Below are 19,845 nucleotides of genomic sequence, written 5' to 3'. Positions count from 1 at the left end.
TTTCCAAAGTTAATATTTTAGATTCATACCTCATTAAGGAGGTAATTATCCCACCTATTGTTATGATGCATACTCAAGTAGAATATTAAAGATTCAAATTATCGTTCAATAATGGGCAATTAACTTGAAATACGAGATAAATCTGAATTGATTAGCACGTTTACTTTCACAAATAAATTATGTCGGCAATTAGCAGCCTGATCATTTTAATACGCCCATATTGAAATGTAGATGTATTGCGGTCGCCCTAGTTCCAGTTTTTATCTGATCTAGTTGAAACTTGGTGTGCATGAACAGATATCAAGCTCAATTGATGATATGTTGATGAAGTTAGTCTTATACCTTGACTGCAATAGCAGCTATTATTTTATCACAATCGGAGCCCTCGATAGATAGACTGTAAGCATTACGGCTCTTTCGAGGACTGTTGACTTTCAATAAGCATCCAATGGTATTGTAAAATACCAAGGGATGTTGATGGTATCTTAGTTAGAAATTGCCAATATGACAACATTTTTTCTCCTTATTTTTTTAGTAATTTGCCTTGACTTTAAGACTTCATAACAATGTGGTTTTGATAATTTGATGTATTTGGGATATTACTATTACTATAAACCCAGTTTATATAACCTTTTACACTGTATATAGATTAACGAGATATTGATACATTCAAAGGTTTTGAAATACCTCATCAAATTCCCTTGAAACTAGTTTAATTATTGGATGTTTTTTAAACAAAATAAATAATAATGTTGTACGTTTAAATGAACAATCGTCAGCCCCGAAGGCTAGTTTTTCGGGCAAGGCATTAAAAAATAATTTTTTTTGAACGGCCCGATTTCATTTTTTTTTTTTTTTGGAATTTAAAAATGAAATCATATCTTTGTCCGAATATCCTATACTATAACTGTATTTTTTTTAAATTGATAGCCCGATTGTATTCTCCTATAATAATGTTTCATAATTTATATTATTTAAGGATCGAAATCACTGCCCGAATTCCATTTGTATGATTATATTTTACATATTTCAAACTGAATACTTGTGGATCTCTTAAGGGGGGTAGTATCATGTGTTCTAGAAAGAGTGAAAATACTCTGCCAATAACAATAGTGTTTCTCTCGAAGAGTTTGCAAAACTCTCATAACTAAGTTAGAAATTCGGGAAACCTCAGGTTCTCTCCAGAAAAGACAAATACTATGTCAATCAATTGTAACAATATTGAAAAATAATCATAGAATATAAAGTATACTTGTCATAATATAATAATATTCTCTGTCAATATAATTAATTATTGTCTGTCAATGTGTAGATATTAGTAATTACCTCCCTTCATTAATTAATGAGTATCTTACCTTACAGGTACCAATATGCCTCACTCTTGATAGGCAAAGGTATACAGTCGTTCAAATATTTTCTTTACAACCCCAATCGAAGCTGTCTGCATCATATTTCCCCCCAAAAAAAAGAAAATTCGAGTCCACTTCCCCATGTTCATCAAAAACTCTCGCAGCTATGATCAATATCAATGTCATCAGTAAAAAATTAAAAATCAGAGTAAGTTGTCGTTTCTCTTACTGATACAGTTAGAAAATATATTACCCTTAATGCCACCAATATGAATATTACATTTAATAAATGATAGTAGACATATCTTGATAACTATTATTATAAAGTGAGTGGATCTGCAAATTGATTCAGGACTTTTACATGGCGGTTATCCAAGTCCGTGTCTGACACATAGTTTGGTATGTTTTTCTTGCAGATTGCTAACAATGAATACAGATCTATATTTATTTTTAAAATTGTATTATCCATTATGCAAGCACTTTGTATAAATGCATTAAACGGATATAATTTGAGATAATATGTCGTCTTAGTCGACTTTTAAAGTGAATGAATCTGCAACATTTTAGTCGTCTGTTCGAAAGCTATTGAAAGTCATTTAATCATGCGATTGAGATTTTTTTTATTGAATGACCGTAGTTTAGAGTAAAATGATATATTTCGAGGAAACACCTGTTGGTAGCAGATGATAAAATACAAACTAGTAAATTGGCTTAAACATATAATCCATATAAATAATCAATATAGATATTAGCTTTTTTTTTACACTTACAAATATATATATATATATATATATATAAATATGTTTAGCATAATCTGTGTCAGCTATAAACTTATTCTCAGCAGCAAATATTACAATTTTAGTGTCTAGGAGTGCAATGGTTTATGTTTCAAGTAGCTACAACTGTGACCGTGTTTGATTTCAAAATGACGACCATCAAAGATATATAATTGTCGATATTTCTGAATCTATGTCGACTAAAAACCCGTTCTTAGTGGCTAATTGTACATTTTGGGGGCTACCACGTTAAAATTTCACAATGGCAACCATCAGAAATCTATAAGTGTTAATATTTCTGAGTCTAGGTCAGCTACAAACCCGTTCTTGTATAATTTGGAGGAAGGAATCCAAGGATTCAAGTTATAAGAGGTCACTGCTGTCATGTTGAATTTCAAAGTAGAATATAGTGCTTAACTTTTTATTTTGTTATTGTTGTTATCAAAGCCACAAAGGAGAATTATGCCCCAAATACATGTCTTTTAAGTCACTTTTGCGTCAGGTGGATTTTTGATGAGGACAGGAAACCATTTTGAAGATTAGAGACTTGCTGGCACACTTATCGAGTGAAACAGCAGCCGACACTGTGAAAAATTTCCTCAAAACGGGCAAAGAAATTTCCACTTCTTTGCAATGGAGCGTTTGTTCGACAGATCAAAGCCACTCAGTGATGTTATCAAGCGCAAAAAGTTACAAATACTGTCTCACAATCTGTTCCAGCATGGAAAAATGTACGTGCCTTTGACTTACCAGGTCCTATATCTGTAACTACCCCCTCATATGTGGTAATGTATGGCAAACTCTGCCTATCCCTCTGACGCAGTTGTTGTTGTTCCTCTTGGGCTAGTGCAATGACCAGAATAACAAGCCCCTGGCATATGCTGTATCTACCACCATTCGGATGTCGGTATCCTAATGTTTGTATGGAGGCTCGGTGGAAATGTCTTGGGTGGAAATGTCTTGAATAGGTGGGGCTAGGGATTCCTTCTCCCATTCATGTTGGTGTACGTATCCCACAGTTGTGATGTAATATATGAAACAAACAGCCCTGTCATCATATTTGACCCAATAATCGACGCGCGCAAATACAAATTTCCTTGCGCACTACGGATTCCCTTTTAAAAACGTAAAAAACAAGAAAGAACTATTATTTTTCGACGAGAACTTTTTGATTATTATCCACAATATGTACCCTGTACATTCTGAAAAGTTCTTCTAATACAATTTTGTTGGAGCGGCTTTCGATTTATAACTAAAACTTTCACTTTGAGAATAGGGGCTACTTCTACAGAATTTTTGTTATAGCTGACATTCAGAAATGAAAATTATCAAAGGTCTACATATCAACTGACTGATGGGCGTGTCTTTTCAGGCTTTTATGCGGCGGCTATATTTCTTCAAGTATGTCAGCGGCTAGTAGTAAATATGGCGGACCAAGGGCGTACGAGAGGGCTTCTTTAAAAAAATATATATTTTCGTGTAATTAAAGTGTGATAGCTTTAATCAAAATCCATACAAAACTATAACATGACAGTTGAACTAAAGTCATTTGATAAATATACTTAAACATCATTTTTCAGTTATATCAGGGGCAACTGTTCATCGAAAAATCGTATTCATCCTTGACCTCGCTATAAGTAGCCAGCCCTGTCGCTAGGAATGAATTGGTGCTGGAGCTCAGATTTTGTACTCAGAACATTTGAAGAATTAAAGGCCCAGAGAATTCATTTCTGACAATTCTGTGGTGCAAAAACGTATCAAAATCTAAATCTTTTTGATTTTGTACAAAGACATTGTAAATGAATCAATCTCTGCTGAACTGAAGAAGGTTTTCCTTTGGCTTAATTCTCACTTACGACGGGGCTGTCTGCATTGGAAAGGCGGTAAACTTTAAAAGGATTGATTTGAGTGTTGAATATATGTAAATTGTCTTCAGAAGTACCAAAAATGTACGAAAATTGCATAATTCCTTTTTCAAACTAGGAATTTCTTTTCTTATTTCTACAGATGCCTTTCTATATATAGCAGTGTCTCAAGAAAAGACAACACGTCTTTTTAACTTTCATTCGCGGATAATTCTTGACAAACGTGGATTTGAAGGCTCCAATTCCGACGGTGATCTGTGAACACTATTACTGATTGGATTAGCTAAAAAAAAATCCCGTTTCTGAGACTAAGGTACGATTGGTAAAAAAGTGGCGTATCCTACATATTTCTTTAACATGAAATATAAACTCTTATCAAAATATGCATTCTAAAACTGCTTATTACCTATTGTTTCAAATGCGAACTGCAAATAAAATCTATAGCCTACCGTGTTCCGAATATTTCTTCCACTCGTATCTTATGTAAAATTTATTTACAACCAGTTGTTTCAATAAAGGGGACGTAACAAAGAAAATCATACATCTAGATTTACATTTTGTTGTTTGTAGTAGTTGAATTTTTGTAAAAGCAAATTTAACTGTCTAGACCGAATTTAAAATGCGGTTACTCCGTGGAGGTGTCATCGAGCATCTGAGAGGGATCTCCCAAGAAAAATTTCGAAAAAATTGAATTGATTTCGTGCATTTGATGCATTCTGACATATATTTAGGGTCAAAACTGTATAAAAATCATCTTTTTAAAATTCTTTAAAAGTAAAGTGGGGGTACCCACACTGGCGCAACCCCCACTTTTGTATTTCCATCTTTCTAGAAATCATTAACATTCGGAGCACAGTGTCTTCAATCCTACCGCTTCCGCCACCCCGCCAGGTTATTTGAGACTTGATATTCGGGAATTGAAAATCACGTTTTCTGATGCAGACTGCAATAAAAAGTTGAAAGGTTTCGATTACGTATAACGAAACGTAAATAAAAGTCGAAAATGCAGTCGCCGACATTATCTCTACACACAAGTAAACTTTTTAAAAAGATAACATTGTGCGCTTACTTTTATTCACGTTCAAACGTTTGATCGAAAATGCAGTCGCCGACATTATCTCTACACACAAGTAAAAAAGATAACATTGTGCGCTTACTTTTATTCACGTCTACCTCAGCAGCTAGCTTATCTACCACGACATTTTTTGTTTCGTGTGATTCCAATGTGAGAGTTCTTGTTGATCTCTCGTGGAGAACGTTTAATATCAGAAGATTAAATTTTCTCCTCACTTGTTAAAAAATGACTTGTTGGGATGCGACATACTGGTAACGTAGGCCTGAAATCAAGTTAAGGAACGATAACTCTTACCACAATGTCAGAATAGTCTGAAACATACTACTAGAGCTTCTTCTGACAATTAGAAGAAAATCTCGATGCTCCACTTTTATCGCAATACTTAAAATTCGAGGTCATATTTGTCGCAAAATTATTGATTCTAATCGCCAAAACGCATCAGGTCGCCCAAATTTATATTTATGGCCCGCCCAAACTTATGTATTTGGCTCGACCAAACTTGTCGATATGTTTATCATGTTATAAAAGTATTGTTATTTTAGTGTCTTGATGTTTGCGTTTTTTGTCATGTGAGTATGTGTAAGTATGCATGTGCATGAGAATCCGTGCAAAGCGTAATAGATTATTATATATTGTATGTGACAATATTGGTGATTGGACAATTGTTTACGATTGTTACGGACGGTAGTCCTATGCTAGGTATCTTAGGATGGAAATTGGTTGATTGATTGAGTGATGGGTATCTTCGTTGAAAAATGATTCTAGGTGATGGGCATATTTGAATTGGAATTGGTTATGGATTTATGATTAGAATGAGAATGAATGAGTACTCGCGTAAGTAAACTAGAATTATTTATGTACTTGACACTTCTGTATGTTTCATGTGAAGGTAAATTATGTATTAATATTGTATGTTTCATTGATGTTGTAAATCATTACGCAATCTTGAGTGAAGTTGTTTAATGTTTGTAATGTGAATTTAAATGTATTAATCTGTATTGTAGATGACATAATCTCTACTCACAAGTAAAATTTAAAAAAAAAAAAAAATGGCGCGCTTACTTTAATTCACGTTTAAACTCGCCATAGTGATATTGCTAAACATTTGCAAGCCGAAAATGAACAAAGATTTGTTTCGTTTTGACATACGTAATAAAAACATTCCAACTTTTTATTGCAGCCTGCATCAGAAAAACGTGCTTTTCAATTCGCGAATATCGAGTCCGAAATGACTTGGCGGGATGGCGAAGGCGGTTCGCCTTCGGCGGAGGATTGAGACACCGTTCAGCGGATGTAGCCTCGATTTATCGTACCATCCAAACGATTAGCCACCTTTGCAATGTCAGCTATCAGACCTACATCACTGACAGGGGAAAATAACTTTTTTTAAAGATGAGACAAGAGTTTCTTAATCAACGCATTTGAGGCTTTTGACCACAAAAGTTATCATACCTTTCTTACACGATGAAAGGAATATTTCGTTCTTTGTTCAATAAACATTAATTTCATAAAGTACAAAAAATTTACACTCACAATTGCACAAGTCAGTCTCGCACATGTAACCAGAGACGTTCATTGAAGATGGTGTAATGTTATCTTAGTGATGGAATTCAACTAAAGGTTCATTCTAAACTAATTTCTTGATTCCTAGTGGGGAGTTTTCATCTGATGAGCCTACTAAATCAATACAAATTCTTAATTTCTGATGAGTATTTCGTTTGAAGTGGGACAGTCGTTTGTCAGGAGTCTTAGCCAATATTGCTGCGTTGTCATATCTTGATTTTGGTACCGTAGAACCGTCATTTGTAGTTCTGGCATATTTTGGTCCATATTGAAAGATGACATTGACTACGTTAGACGAAGTAATTGGATTAACCATTTCTCGTGCCACTGGTAGTTTGTCTTTACTTATATTATGTTTTGTTGTGTAGTGTACAGATTCCATTTTTCTATCATCTGATTTGGTTGATTTCCGTTTGTTGTTATAAAGATGTTGTTCTCTTGAAGAACAGAGTGACATTATAGAAAGATTATCTTCGAGTCGGTTCACATTTTCTAAGGGTATGGAAGCTTGGTTACGTTTTGGCTTTAGACTACAGTTGTTTCGATGATACCCATCCTGCAGCCTCACTTGATTGTTAATAGAATCGTGAACACTGATAACAGAAATGCGACCATCTTCATATCTTTGTCGAATGACTCTTCCCGAATTACAAGGAACCGAAGAATCACATTGTTCCGGTTCCGAGACATTGTTGATGTGTTTGACATTTGATATATTTATTTCGTTCTTGCACCCTGGACAAGACTGAAATTGTGCTGATAGACAGTCAGAATTACTGACACCGGAATCCTGAGATCTGTAAGTAACATTTGGTGATGATGGTGGAATGTGATAATCATTTTCAGACGGAATGCTAGAGAAATAATTCTGGAGAGATGGCTTACTAAATGATGACTTGTTGGTCACAATTTCCTGAAATACTTTCGGAGAAGACTTTTTGAGATTTGAATTAAACTGGTTTTTAGCAATTGGCATTGTGTGTCTGACATGCATCCCTTTTTTCATTTTAGTTGACACATTCTTATTATGTAGAAAATGACCAGTTCCAAAAGATTTACTTGGCTTTACGTCATACTGAACTCTAACTGACCTTCGTGAAACCTCTTTAGTCAATTTTGCCAAGTCAAGACTAGGTACCGATTCATCTTTACCATCTAGCCTGGTTGGTAACTGGTTTGTTTCTGGTTTATGTATTTGATCATTGGATTGTGGTCGAAGTGGAATTGATGAATTTATTTTTATATGCTCTACTCTTTTCTCTTGGAATACTTTGGCGACAGAATGTAATGCAGCTCCATATTCGTCTTTTATATTCATCTTGGCTGACTTTTCTGGTGCTATAATGTCATTTGTTGAGTTGGTGACCAATACATTGCCAAGGGAGTGAAACCGAGAAATATTTAATAAATCAGGTGTAAGAAGTGATCGCGAATTATTCAGTACTTTGCTATTTCGAAGTGCATTTTGCAACGTCTGGGTTGTTGCTGATTCATTGTTTAATTTCAATGCCGATCCTTTGTATGGGGATTTGCTGACTGTCTGTCGTGTATATGTGGATTTAGGTGGTTCAGGGTCTTTGAATTTACAGGTGTTATTTACTATTTGTATATATTGTCTATTTGAATTTCTTTCAATAGGCTGATCACAGGTAGTATCGGAAGGTACGCAAACACAAATATCACTAGACTTTGAATTAGCGACGGTTACTTCATCCCCTGAGTCTCCTTGAAGAATCTTTGTATCCAAAAGCATTTCAAGAGCTGTTGATACAGGGCGAGAAGGTAATACCTCTTGATTCTGGATAACGTTCGATTTCATGACCTCACTAGCAAGGTCAATAACTGTTTTCTCTTCCTCGACGTATTTATCATGACCTGTTAGTATATTTTCTATCGTTGATTTCGGAGCCGTCGCCTGAATTGTCTCCAAGGCTTCAATCAATCCATCCACTTTCAAAGGCGGAGATTCTGACAATATTTTAATCTGAGACGGTGTTTCCAGTATAGGAATATTTGTTTCATCGGAAGAGTACACACTGCTACTGTTTGTTGGGGAAAGTGTGTTAGAAGATGTATCAACTGTCAAAGTATATCTTTTATCTCTCTCTAGTATACCACATGCTACTGAATTACTACCTGAGGTAGTATAGACACTAGATGATGACAAACTGATATTATCTTCTGGTACATTTGTAGAACTTTTACCAGCAGACGACGATGGCAATTGAAATATTTTATGTAAATCATCATAAGGATGCTTAGGATCCAACTGAAGATCTAGTTGTTGCCAGGACGGCACGGGTGCGAAAACACCTGATGTTTTATCGGGCGACTCATGATCTTTCTCGATCAGTGTCGAGACAACCTCTCTAGTTTCTAGGGTTTCTTCTGTCATTTTTGACTCGACATCAGAAGATGGAATGGTTAAAGAATTGATATCAGTTATTATACAAAAGTCTTCTTGTAAATGTTTTGATGAGCATAATTGTGGCTGGGTTGTTGCTTGGAGGTTGATACCCTTGGCAATTAGCACAGCGGTTGTGATAGACGAATCAATATTACTCTGAAAGTCACAGTTGTCTGTGACTGAATCATTTCGCTTACCATGCATCTTGCTCGGATAAGATTTATTTTTTCTCTTTTCATTAATCGAGGGTATTGCCGTGAGTATTGGGTTATATGGCACAACGCACGATGTATCAACGACTGTGTTGATTTGAGCACATTGTATCACATTTTCCTCTGACCTTGGCGATTCTTTTCGTTTACGAGGAGTTGATACTTTGATATCCTTTGTAGGACTCTTGACTCTTAAAACGCTTGGTGGTGAGGCAATAAAGCCTTTAGGCCAGATGTCTGGTTTGCGAATATTGTCAGTAACCTGACTTCTGGATCGAAAACCTCCGAATTTCGATTTCTCAATTTGAAGACGTTTTGAAAAGAATGCTCCGTTCTTAACAACGGCTGGTTGAGAAAGATAAGGCGACTTGGCAAGTCCTGATTTACTAATTTTCCTACCCGACTTGACTCGGAACGACTTCTTGGATGATATTTGGGACGCACTAACGGATAACGACGAATTTGCGTCTCCATTATGATCAGCAGTAGGTTGTGATATTGTTACTGGGCGCACTCGTAACATACCCTTTCTTCGTGTTCTAGCTGGTAAGTAAGGTTTATTATCACAAGGATCATAAACTTTGTATTTGACACATTCTATTCTGTTAATCATATTCTCTTCACCTCTTTCGTTATGCGATTGATTGTTCTGATCTCTAACAACATCGTTATTTGTTTTAGGTGTGACTGTTCCAGCATTGTAGTTAAAATCAGAAATCAGATTGGTAGTATCTGTTTTGCCATTATCAGTTGAATCACAAATGTTCTTGAGTAAAGTACATGGTCGGTTATCCTGTAACATAAATAATTGCTTATGAGATGAAAGAATTCTGTGACTATTAATCCACTCTGTCAAGGACGTAGCACGATCCACGTTAAAATGGGACTGAGGGGAGAAGAGGGAGGATCTTGGCACTTTATAGTTCATAATAGAAATAATAACACACTTCTACAGTTTGACCGTCTTTTCATTGAAGGGAAACATATTATTTAAAAAATGAGACATGTAACAGATGAATTTGTGATATCAGAATTGACACACCTACCCAAATTATTATGTTCTTAAATCCTTCCTCTGCCAGGTCTGGCCATCGACATTTAGACTGCAATATACGTCTGATTGACAGTGGTAGTAAATCGTATGTTAATTCACTAAATTTCTCTAAGTTTATCAATAAACTTCCAGTTGTTACTCCACGTACATTGCTGTCTTTAAATAAAAACGAAAATGATTACCAATCTTAAGTTTAAACATATATACCGATGTGTTCATCAATACTGATTTGATTTGAATTCATTAAACTGCAAACGTTACTTACGCCACATTGACGTTGTATCAAAGAGTTCTTATATTAATCACAAATAGATACTTGCAACATGAATATCGTGCTGATCGAAAACATTTACGTTTGGGTAATATGTGTTCGATTCAAGTAAGTTGGCTATGATATTTATATAGTAATTAATCAGTACTCATCTCAGAAAGGAAATCTTTGCCGAAGAGACTATTAATTACCTCCAAGAAGTTGAAGCAAATCGCTATTACTTTTATTGATTACGGGATTTTCTAATCTCACTATATTTATGATTATAAAAGCCTTCACATCATCTTTATTGCATTTGTTTTAATTTTGATTTGCAGCTACCAATGTATTGCCAATTTGTCATTTTGGATAAGTTCAAATTTTGATTTGCTGTTGGGATTATTAGTATATACCTGGGTCTAATATTGTTACCTTTTAAGAATTTGCTGATCCACCTATTGAAAGATAAGGCTTGGTGTGACGAACACGCTGAAAAGATGTATTGCTCTTGTTGTCGTTGACTATTGGTAGTAGTTAGTAAGCAATGCAGTAAAACATTATAAGATTGAGGAAAAACACGTGCTATGATAGAACATGGTACAGTAATCTTTTCTTGTCCATTATGTAATAAAACAGGAAAGTGTATATCGTCTTTGTCCGCTTCTGGCCCCTGACTGAAATTTTTTCAAAAATTCAAAAAAGTAAAACAGCAGAAAATCAACAGGTTAGTACAGATGTTAGGAAGGGTGTACATCGATAACTATAGAATGGAAGAAAAGCAAATTAAAAGAAATAAATCAATAGCAACGTCAAGTGAAAATAATGGAATGGAAATATTTTGTCTTGGCATTATTCTGTTAATATTTCTTACCTAGATCTACCATATTGCTTCGGTTCTCTTATCTTCTCGGGAACAAGAAGAATTGGAACTAGTGCTAAACGATCTGGAATAAGGACAAGGGCATGCCAATTTTATCAATGTTAACAGAAGTTTATTGGTACTCGTCGTACTCCACCGTTCAGGTTATAAAATGTTTTGTTTTCGATCGTCCGATTTATGAGAAAAATATTTTTGATTTTTGTGTAAATGATTATTTTGTTTTTTTGACCAGGAAAACAATTTATCTGGAAATGCACACAACCATATTTCTCTATCTAGCTTTTGTCGAATCTGTAAGCTCAAACAAAGGGCTAAAGATTTTAACATATTACTTCCTTCCACCCACTTACCATAGAGCCAACCGAGATGTCGTTTATTGGAATTCACTTTATCAGCAGATTTAGGTCGCTTTTCAGACAGATTTCTCTGACGAGGAAGTGAAGTCTTCGGTCGTCGTGGTGAGCATTTGGAACACTGGAGTAAAAGAAATATATAAACAATTCACACCTAATAAGAGTCAAAGTGAAGTTATTTTGAACATATATTGCACCTCAATTTTATATTTTATTGTGAGATCATATCTTCCGTACTTGTTCTAGAAGGCCAATATCATGTTATCACTTAATCTGACTGCTATAATAATATGCAACCAATTAGATTCATCGATATTGAAAACACGTGCAGGTGTCACTCAACCTAAATAATGAGTTGAGGTTATTAGTTATGATAATATCCAATGAATTAGATTCATTGATATTAAAACAGTGTGCGAAAGTAAATCTCAGAACTTACCAACCTGAATAATGATGTGAGGTTATAAGTCATAGTAATGTAGAATTTCGTTCTGCTTAATCAAAGGTCAAATAATATGATTGTATAACTTTGATAGATCATAATTAAAGAGACAGATTTACAATCCGTTTGACCAATCGTTCCTTAGTCTCAAAAAAGGAATGTTTCAGCTAAACTAATCAGTATTAGTGTCCACATTCCACAGCACAGAGTCGAAATTTGAGCCTTCAAATCCACGTGTGTTATTCGCGTTTGAAAATTAAAATGACGACTTAAAGACTTATAGAAAAGACATTAAAAGCTTACATTGAAATAAAACGTGAAATTCCTAGGTGATTTATATTTTAGGGACATTCAAGACCCATTCAAACCCCGAAAATGGCGAATCATGGCCTTTAAAATTTAATGAAAGCCTCCATCCTGGATATTGGTGAATATACTGTCATGTTACTTACTGTTGTCTGAAGATAGCTGCAGGCTTCCTTTCCAGTCTTCTCCAAATGGTTTAATTCTACTTCCGCTTGTAAAATGTCTAATCTTTTTTTCACTTCCGGTAAACTAACTAACATACATCCCTGAAACACCAACTTAAACTGTCGCAGGAATAATTTCTGTTCTTTTTCTGAACAAGGATGCATTAAGTTTAGATTTGATGGATTTAAAAACTTCTTCATAAGACAATTTAAAACTTCACAACAATTTGGCTCACTACATTTAGGAAAGAGAAGTTCCTTCACGTCTATCCATGAAGACATCTGTTGACCATCAACTTCTATAAATGGTAATTTATCTATGGCTAAAAAGTTGTAAGTGTCATCAACAACTGCCAAATTTTGACAGATTTGGTGATTTTGAAGCAAATTTGTTTCAATGGAGTCTGTCTGGTCTATTTGATTCCTCAGCTTCTCTTCGTCGGTGAAGTTATTGTCATTGTCCATTGACTCTCTTTCTGTGGTAATCTGTACCATTGTTCTAATGTCTTCATCAATTCGAAAAGGTCCTTTTCGGTGTTTTGGTTTACGTTCTTTTCTTTGTTCGACTTGTGCGTTGTACGACGGAAGTACAACGTGTTCGCGTGTTATAGAACATGAATGCTTCCACCCATCGTCTCCTACAACAAACACCAAGGGTAAGAGGCTTACATTTTGAAATTCACCTTCAATCTTCACTGTTGATATAACACTTCTTTTAAGAATCGTCACCATTTTCTGAAAAAGAGGTTTTAATTTCAAGATACCAATAATTAGGCCTGATAATTTATTTTCTAATAACTTAGACGACTATAATACGACGGAATTAAACATTGTATATATCGGATATAAAGAACCTTAAGGTACATAATCTCATCGTTTGAATGGATCTGAACCAAAACATCACAGATCATTTTTAAACGCTCACATGAAATGATGCACGTATATGTGCCGTCGGTTCACAATTGCTCATAAACACTCTACATTACCGTGGCCCATTGGGGACATTTGCAATTTTTTTATTTTTCGACGTTTCTCAGTGGTTTGAGAGCAGAAGAACTGCAGAAAACAGGAATTGAAATTGTGAAAATTCGAGAAACCGACAAAAAATAGAAGGAATGGAGGGAAATAGAGAAACTTTAATTAGAAAGATGACACANAATACATAAAAATCACAAAAATTCATAAAAACAATAATTAATCAAAATCGTAAAAATAGTGAAGACATGAAAAATTAATTTTTTCCAAAATATTATGAAAAACACAATTTCAACGGTGGTGGTAATACATTTCTATCGCGGTTGAAATTAATTTTTGCGATTTCACTTTGAATTTTTTGTTTTTTTCATAATATTTTGGAAAATTTAATTTTTCATGTTTTAACTATTTTTACGATTTTGATTAATTATTGTTTTTATGAATTTTTTTGATTTTTATGTATTTTGTGTCATCTTTCTAATTAAAGTTTCTCTATTTCCCTCCATTCCTTCTATTTTTTGTCGGTTTCTCGAATTTTCACAATTTCAATTCCTGTTTTCTGCAGTTCTTCTGCTCTCAAACCACTGAGAAACGTCGAAAAATAAAAAAATTGCAAATGTCCCCGATGGGCCACGGTACTACATGGCACAATTCTTGACTGATTTCGACAAAACTTGTTTGTTATCATCCAAGGATGAACTCTATTGAAAATCAGAAAAATTGAAAAATAATTAGAATGAGTTATTGCCCTTGTTCTTAAAAACGCTTCCAAGTCTGTAAACACTCCAGAAGGCCCAATTCCTGACAGATTTTGATGAAACTTGCTATTATTATTATGTATGACTGAAGGTTGAATATTTTGTTACTGTACTGCCAAATATTTTTATTTAAAATAAAAGCTGCCAGTGGGCGTATATTAACTTACCTGGCAAGCTATTATGACATAGGCCCCTTCAAAGCATTAAATGGAATTCGTGTCAAAATAATAAACGTAGGCCTATGCATTAACTCACCTATTGTATCTGATCAAATTTAGAGATGGCTTTACTTTAAAAGAGGATTTCACAAGTACCGGTATTAATATAATATGGATTTTAACATTCACAGATACCGGTAGGCCTGTGGTCAAACCGAATAAAACTAAAAGACACACTTTACTTTTTAAAAGGACAACCAGGTTATTATAATCGGTAAACCACTAAAAATTGATTTTAGATTAACCAATCGTAAGATTTCCCTGATTTGATCATTAACCTACCTTTAATAATTTGTTTCTTTGTAGACTGTAAGGTTTAACCTTATCTTCTGTAGTCCATTTTGATTGTTTAGTAATGACGTCAGGCTGTATTTTCATCACATAAATGTCGTCATTGATTTCGAACCTCCATACGAAACAACTTAGTTACCGGAAGCAAATCACGAACATACATGACCGCCATTTTAAAGGCGCAGATTAAACCAGACTGGACAACTTTTCTAAAATGGATGTACGGTAAAAAGAAATAAGCATCTTAATCATCCTTTTTTCGAAAGAAACTACTTAGCCTACTCTACATCTTAGATCACCCGAAATGTATTAATTCTTTTTTCTACATTCTTATCTCTCAATTTGTAGGTTAAGCCTATACTAAAATCAACATTTTGTCATTGTAAATTGACACTTGTATAGGAAAATAAGATTTTGCACTTAAAATCAATATTCTTTGATAAATAATGGGTTTCCATTTATCAATATAATAAAATCCAAGCCAAAAAATATCTTCAAATACAAGTCTAGCTCAACATAATCTTCAAATGACAATTATCAAACACAAAATTCAATTAACAAAAATGTCTAAATACAAAACAATGTTCAATAACAAATCCCGATGAAAAAAAAATCTTGTGAAACATTTCTTCAACATGTCAAATATTATTTGAAGGTCACTTCAAGGGCTCATAGTATGAATATGACGTTATACATACAATTCTGTTTGCTAGCCACTTTACATTAAAGTACAGAGTTCCCTAAGTAATTATTTAGTTGACACCTGCTGTCAATTATTCAAACTTGACATAACATTGTTAAACACTGATTACAATTTGATTTTCTATCGACCAAACACTTAGTTAGGTTTGGGGTCATTTACTTCAATGTTCTGCACAAAAACATTTAAACCGTTTACGTCTGACTCACAAATCTGTTCACTAATTGAATGATTCGTAGTTTCTATAAATTTTAGAGGAAAAACAAGTTCATTCTAATGCACCAAACCTTAGCTGTCGGGGGGACAATTTCGAAGCCATTTAAATGAAAGTAATATTGTGTTTTGTGATTTTGTCATTGTGAATCAAATACCGAAATACAGTGAAATTGTTATATCGTCATTTAAAGGATCGGTACCGATATAAAATCTCTGTACCGAAAGGACTGAGGACTCTTCGTTAGGATATGTTATGTTGCTGATATTCACTTGAAGTTGCAACGCAGTGGTCTTATCAACGCATGGTGGATAGAAATAACATCAAATTATAAATTAACTCGCGTAAAGATGAAGTAACCCGGGAGTAATTTTAACAATAAACAGAACTAGATGAACCATACCATGGCTTCTGATCTAACCACCAACAACAAAGTTTCAGAGGTTACTACTTGGTCATTCTTAGACATGGCTTCAGAGAGCGGTGCATATACTCAGTTAACAACAGAATTTCCAAACAACGCAACGCTTAGTACAATTTTTGAAATGAATTTTACAAACAATTCCAGTGCGAATAATTCTAATTGTGCAGAAGTGAGCGCTGATGATTTAAACCAAAAATTAGCCTTTATAATAGTCAACAGTATTATAAGTTTGGTAATAATAGTTGGTAATATAGCGACCATTGTAGCTGTGCTGAAAACACCAGTTTTAGGAAGAGTATCCAACAGATTTCTAGTGACACTGACTATGGCAGATATCCTCGTTGGGGTTCTTGCTTCACCTTTAGAAATTCTCACTGATGTACCATACTTTAGTAATTTACTCAATACGGACAAGTTCTTCTGCTTACTTCAGCATGTATGTCTAACTATTCCTGCCAGGGCTTCTTTAACTAGTTTAACTATTATACTGATAGATAGAAGTTTTTATATTGGATCAGACTCTGTATATAACTCCTGGACAACGAACCTTACGACAGGCTTAGTTATAATTGGTATCTGGTGTATAGCTATAGTGACGGGATCGGTTCCGTTTTTCTACAACCAATGGAAGCCTTGTGTTAAATGTGAACGCACTGCAGTGTTACACCTGGTGTATCATAATATTTTTGAATCTATTTACCTTTTATTATGTTGGTCAATAATGATTGCCTCTTTAATTTTCATCCATTCTTATTCCTATCATGAAAAATCCACAATGACTGATGAACAGAAGGTAAAACGACAATCAGATTTAATGTTTATAAACACTTTTGGTCTGGTGTTTCTATTTTCTGTTTTATGTTATCTACCAAGTTTAACAATTTTAATTCTAACTAATTTGGACATTGAAATACCATCTTACGTCAATGACGTGAATAGTATTTCAACCCAAATGAACTCTAGTATGAATTTTATAGTTTATTTCGCTCACAATCAGAAATTTAGGAGAGCGTTCATCCGAATATTATGTCCCAACAAATTCATAGAACTTGAAGCAAAATTCGAAGCCAATCTTCGACAAGCGTTTGACACAAACATCAAATCAAAAATTATGAACGTTAAATCGCAAATTAAATCGAACGTGCAGTCAAATATTATTGATAAAGTAAAAGTGAAAGATATGCAGGATGATGAGAAATCAATCTGCCCAGAGGTAATAAGCAGCAACTCAAGGAATTCTGATCAGAGGAGACCAGATCAACAGAGCAAACCAACACTTCTGAGTCTAGCAATTGCACTCGATATCGAATCAAAACGCAATGTTGCACAGAATAGTCAAAATGAAATTGCACTGGAGCAGGATAACATTTTTTCTGAATCCTCTGCTGAGCCGGACAGCCAATCAGTTTGGGACACTGCTGTCGAACATAATGATGAAAGTGTGCTTAGTGATCTTGCATCACCCGACATCATGCCTAAACAAACTTCCAGTCATAATACTGTGAGTTCTCCCGGAAAAATTTGGACAAGGTTTATCTCGTGGTTTTCTTCCAAGGGCGTGGAAAATGATACGGACCATACAACAGAGTCAGATGACAGTGCTTCATCTGAACATAGAAATACATCTGAAAACGATTCCTCGGTTTCAAACATTAATGATAAAATTACCGACAAAGAAAAATCAAACTATGAAAGGAAATTGTGGATGTTGAATTTGTAGGTTTTTGATCAATATTCATTAAAATCAATGTTATTTCAATAGAGCAATTTAGCTTAAAAGGGGTATTAAAAACTTATCATTGTCTGTAGTTTGCGGGCTTTAATGGAAATCTATTGTTCCGTAAAGGATTGAATCTATTATTGTAGAAATGGGTGAATAAAAAAAATCATTTCACTCGAGGAACTCAGTCTCTGAACATGGAAAGCAACTGTACCATACCACAAACAACTAGATCAGCCAATTCTGTCCAATTTTATATAACAGGAATACTAATGATTATATTCATCTGTTTTGGAAATATTTTGACTATTTTAGCGGTATGGAGAACTTCTATATTAAGAACTGTACCCAATATGTATGTTGTTTCTCTTGCTGTAGCAGATCTTATCGTTGGTGGTATAACACTTCCTGTTCAAATAATTTTGTCTCTGCCACCGTTTAGCTTATTATTAGATGAAGATAAATATTTTTGTCTTTTTCAAATGGTGATATATTTTGTGTCGGTGACAACTTCGGTATTTAGTATGGGTGTAATAGCTGTTGACAGAGCTTTATATATCGGCTACCCGCTACATTATAACAGATTTTCTACTGAGAAAACAGCTAAAGTTATAATAGCTGGTACATGGACAGCGTCTCTGATGATCAGCATTGCACCGTTTTATTATAACACATGGAGAGAATGTCAGGTGTGTTTCAGTTTTTTTGTCATACCAATGGAGTATCAACTATATGTTCAGGTTGGATCTATAATTCTAGTCATCATTTTGACATCTATTTGTTATGGTTATATTTTATATATCGCACGGAGTAAACAAGGTCGATCTGCTGGGTGGGAGGCAGATATGAAACTAGTGAAAATATTCCTGATGGTGTTCGGATTATTTATCGGGTGTTGGACTCCATTATTATCATTGGTCTTTGATGGTTATATTAATCAGGAGAAGAAAGAACTTTACCATTCGACATTTTTTGAAACGTCATTTTGCTTGTCAGTTTTAAATTCTGGTATGAATTTTCTGGTATATTCAGTGAAAAACATGGATTTTCGCAAAGCAATTCGCGATATCTTGTGTCGTAAGAAAAAATGTATTAATACTGTTGGCCCCAGTTTTCATCGGTATTGATCATGGAAAAAATTAAACGACTTTTAAAAAATGTGAATATGTATGCCAATGAATTATGTAATCTATCCCATCTGCACATTTGTTGTAATAATAACAGAGACTATAGATAGACATACTCTCAGATAATGATATTCATGTACAATGTTTATTTGAAGGTGATAGTGATATAATTCTATTTGAAGCTGTCTGAAAAACCAATTGTCGCTCCCAAATACTTATGAGCTGCTTACTTTTGCTAATGTCGTTGCGGCTATTTGTTATGACAACTATCTCGGGTCAGGTCGACTGGTTATTCGAGGCATATCATCGGACTAAAAGTCTCATATTAGGTTTTCGTACACTCCATCAACTTCGGCACTAAAATGCTTCATATTGAACGAAGATTGCCATATTGAAAATACTTCCTTTCAAATGAAGCAATGTCTATTTTTGGTCTCAGATCTTTAATAACAAAGTATGCCATTCAGTTTGTGAATCTATATTTATTTAATCGTCACTGTATAATTTAGATTTTACATATTATAAACAACCAATAATTATTAATGAAATATTTTTTTTGAGTGGAATATTTTTTTTAATTGAAAACTTTTTCGTCTTGCGCATTTTTTAACTACACAGTGATTTGACAGCGCCAAAATCACTTTCTAGCCAATCAAAATCAATCTTCAGACACAGTTATCTGTTCTTGCCTGACAATATACCATCCCTAAATTGCCTAGTCA

General features: G+C 34.3%; 3 protein-coding genes across 3 annotated transcripts; 2 read left to right on the top strand and 1 right to left on the bottom strand.

The window, feature by feature from the left end:
- Window positions 1-6,550: 6,550 nt before the first annotated feature.
- On the bottom strand, window positions 6,551-13,428 carry LOTGIDRAFT_230664 (hypothetical protein; the record flags this gene model as incomplete). Its single annotated transcript, XM_009049756.1, has 6 exons — window positions 6,551-10,040; window positions 10,294-10,457; window positions 10,984-11,225; window positions 11,423-11,495; window positions 11,782-11,905; window positions 12,679-13,428. The coding sequence occupies 6 exons, from the start codon at window positions 13,426-13,428 to the stop codon at window positions 6,693-6,695; spliced, it is 4,701 nt and encodes a 1,566-aa protein (XP_009048004.1). The 3' UTR covers window positions 6,551-6,692.
- Window positions 13,429-16,319: 2,891 nt separating this feature from the next.
- On the top strand, window positions 16,320-17,996 carry LOTGIDRAFT_157546 (hypothetical protein; the record flags this gene model as incomplete). The annotated part of the gene is made up of 1 exon (XM_009049755.1): window positions 16,320-17,996. One exon carries the CDS (start codon window positions 16,320-16,322, stop codon window positions 17,994-17,996), a length of 1,677 nt encoding a protein of 558 aa, XP_009048003.1.
- Window positions 17,997-18,268: 272 nt separating this feature from the next.
- Window positions 18,269-19,123, top strand: LOTGIDRAFT_111898 (hypothetical protein; the record flags this gene model as incomplete). The annotated part of the gene is made up of 1 exon (XM_009049754.1): window positions 18,269-19,123. The coding sequence occupies one exon, from the start codon at window positions 18,269-18,271 to the stop codon at window positions 19,121-19,123; it is 855 nt and encodes a 284-aa protein (XP_009048002.1).
- Window positions 19,124-19,845: the final 722 nt, after the last annotated feature.

Source organism: Lottia gigantea (genome assembly GCF_000327385.1).
Source record: "Lottia gigantea unplaced genomic scaffold LOTGIsca_14, whole genome shotgun sequence".
NCBI classification, from domain to species: domain Eukaryota; kingdom Metazoa; phylum Mollusca; class Gastropoda; family Lottiidae; genus Lottia; species Lottia gigantea.
Note: the sequence above shows the minus strand (reverse complement) of the source record. Positions and strands in the feature narration are given on the sequence as shown.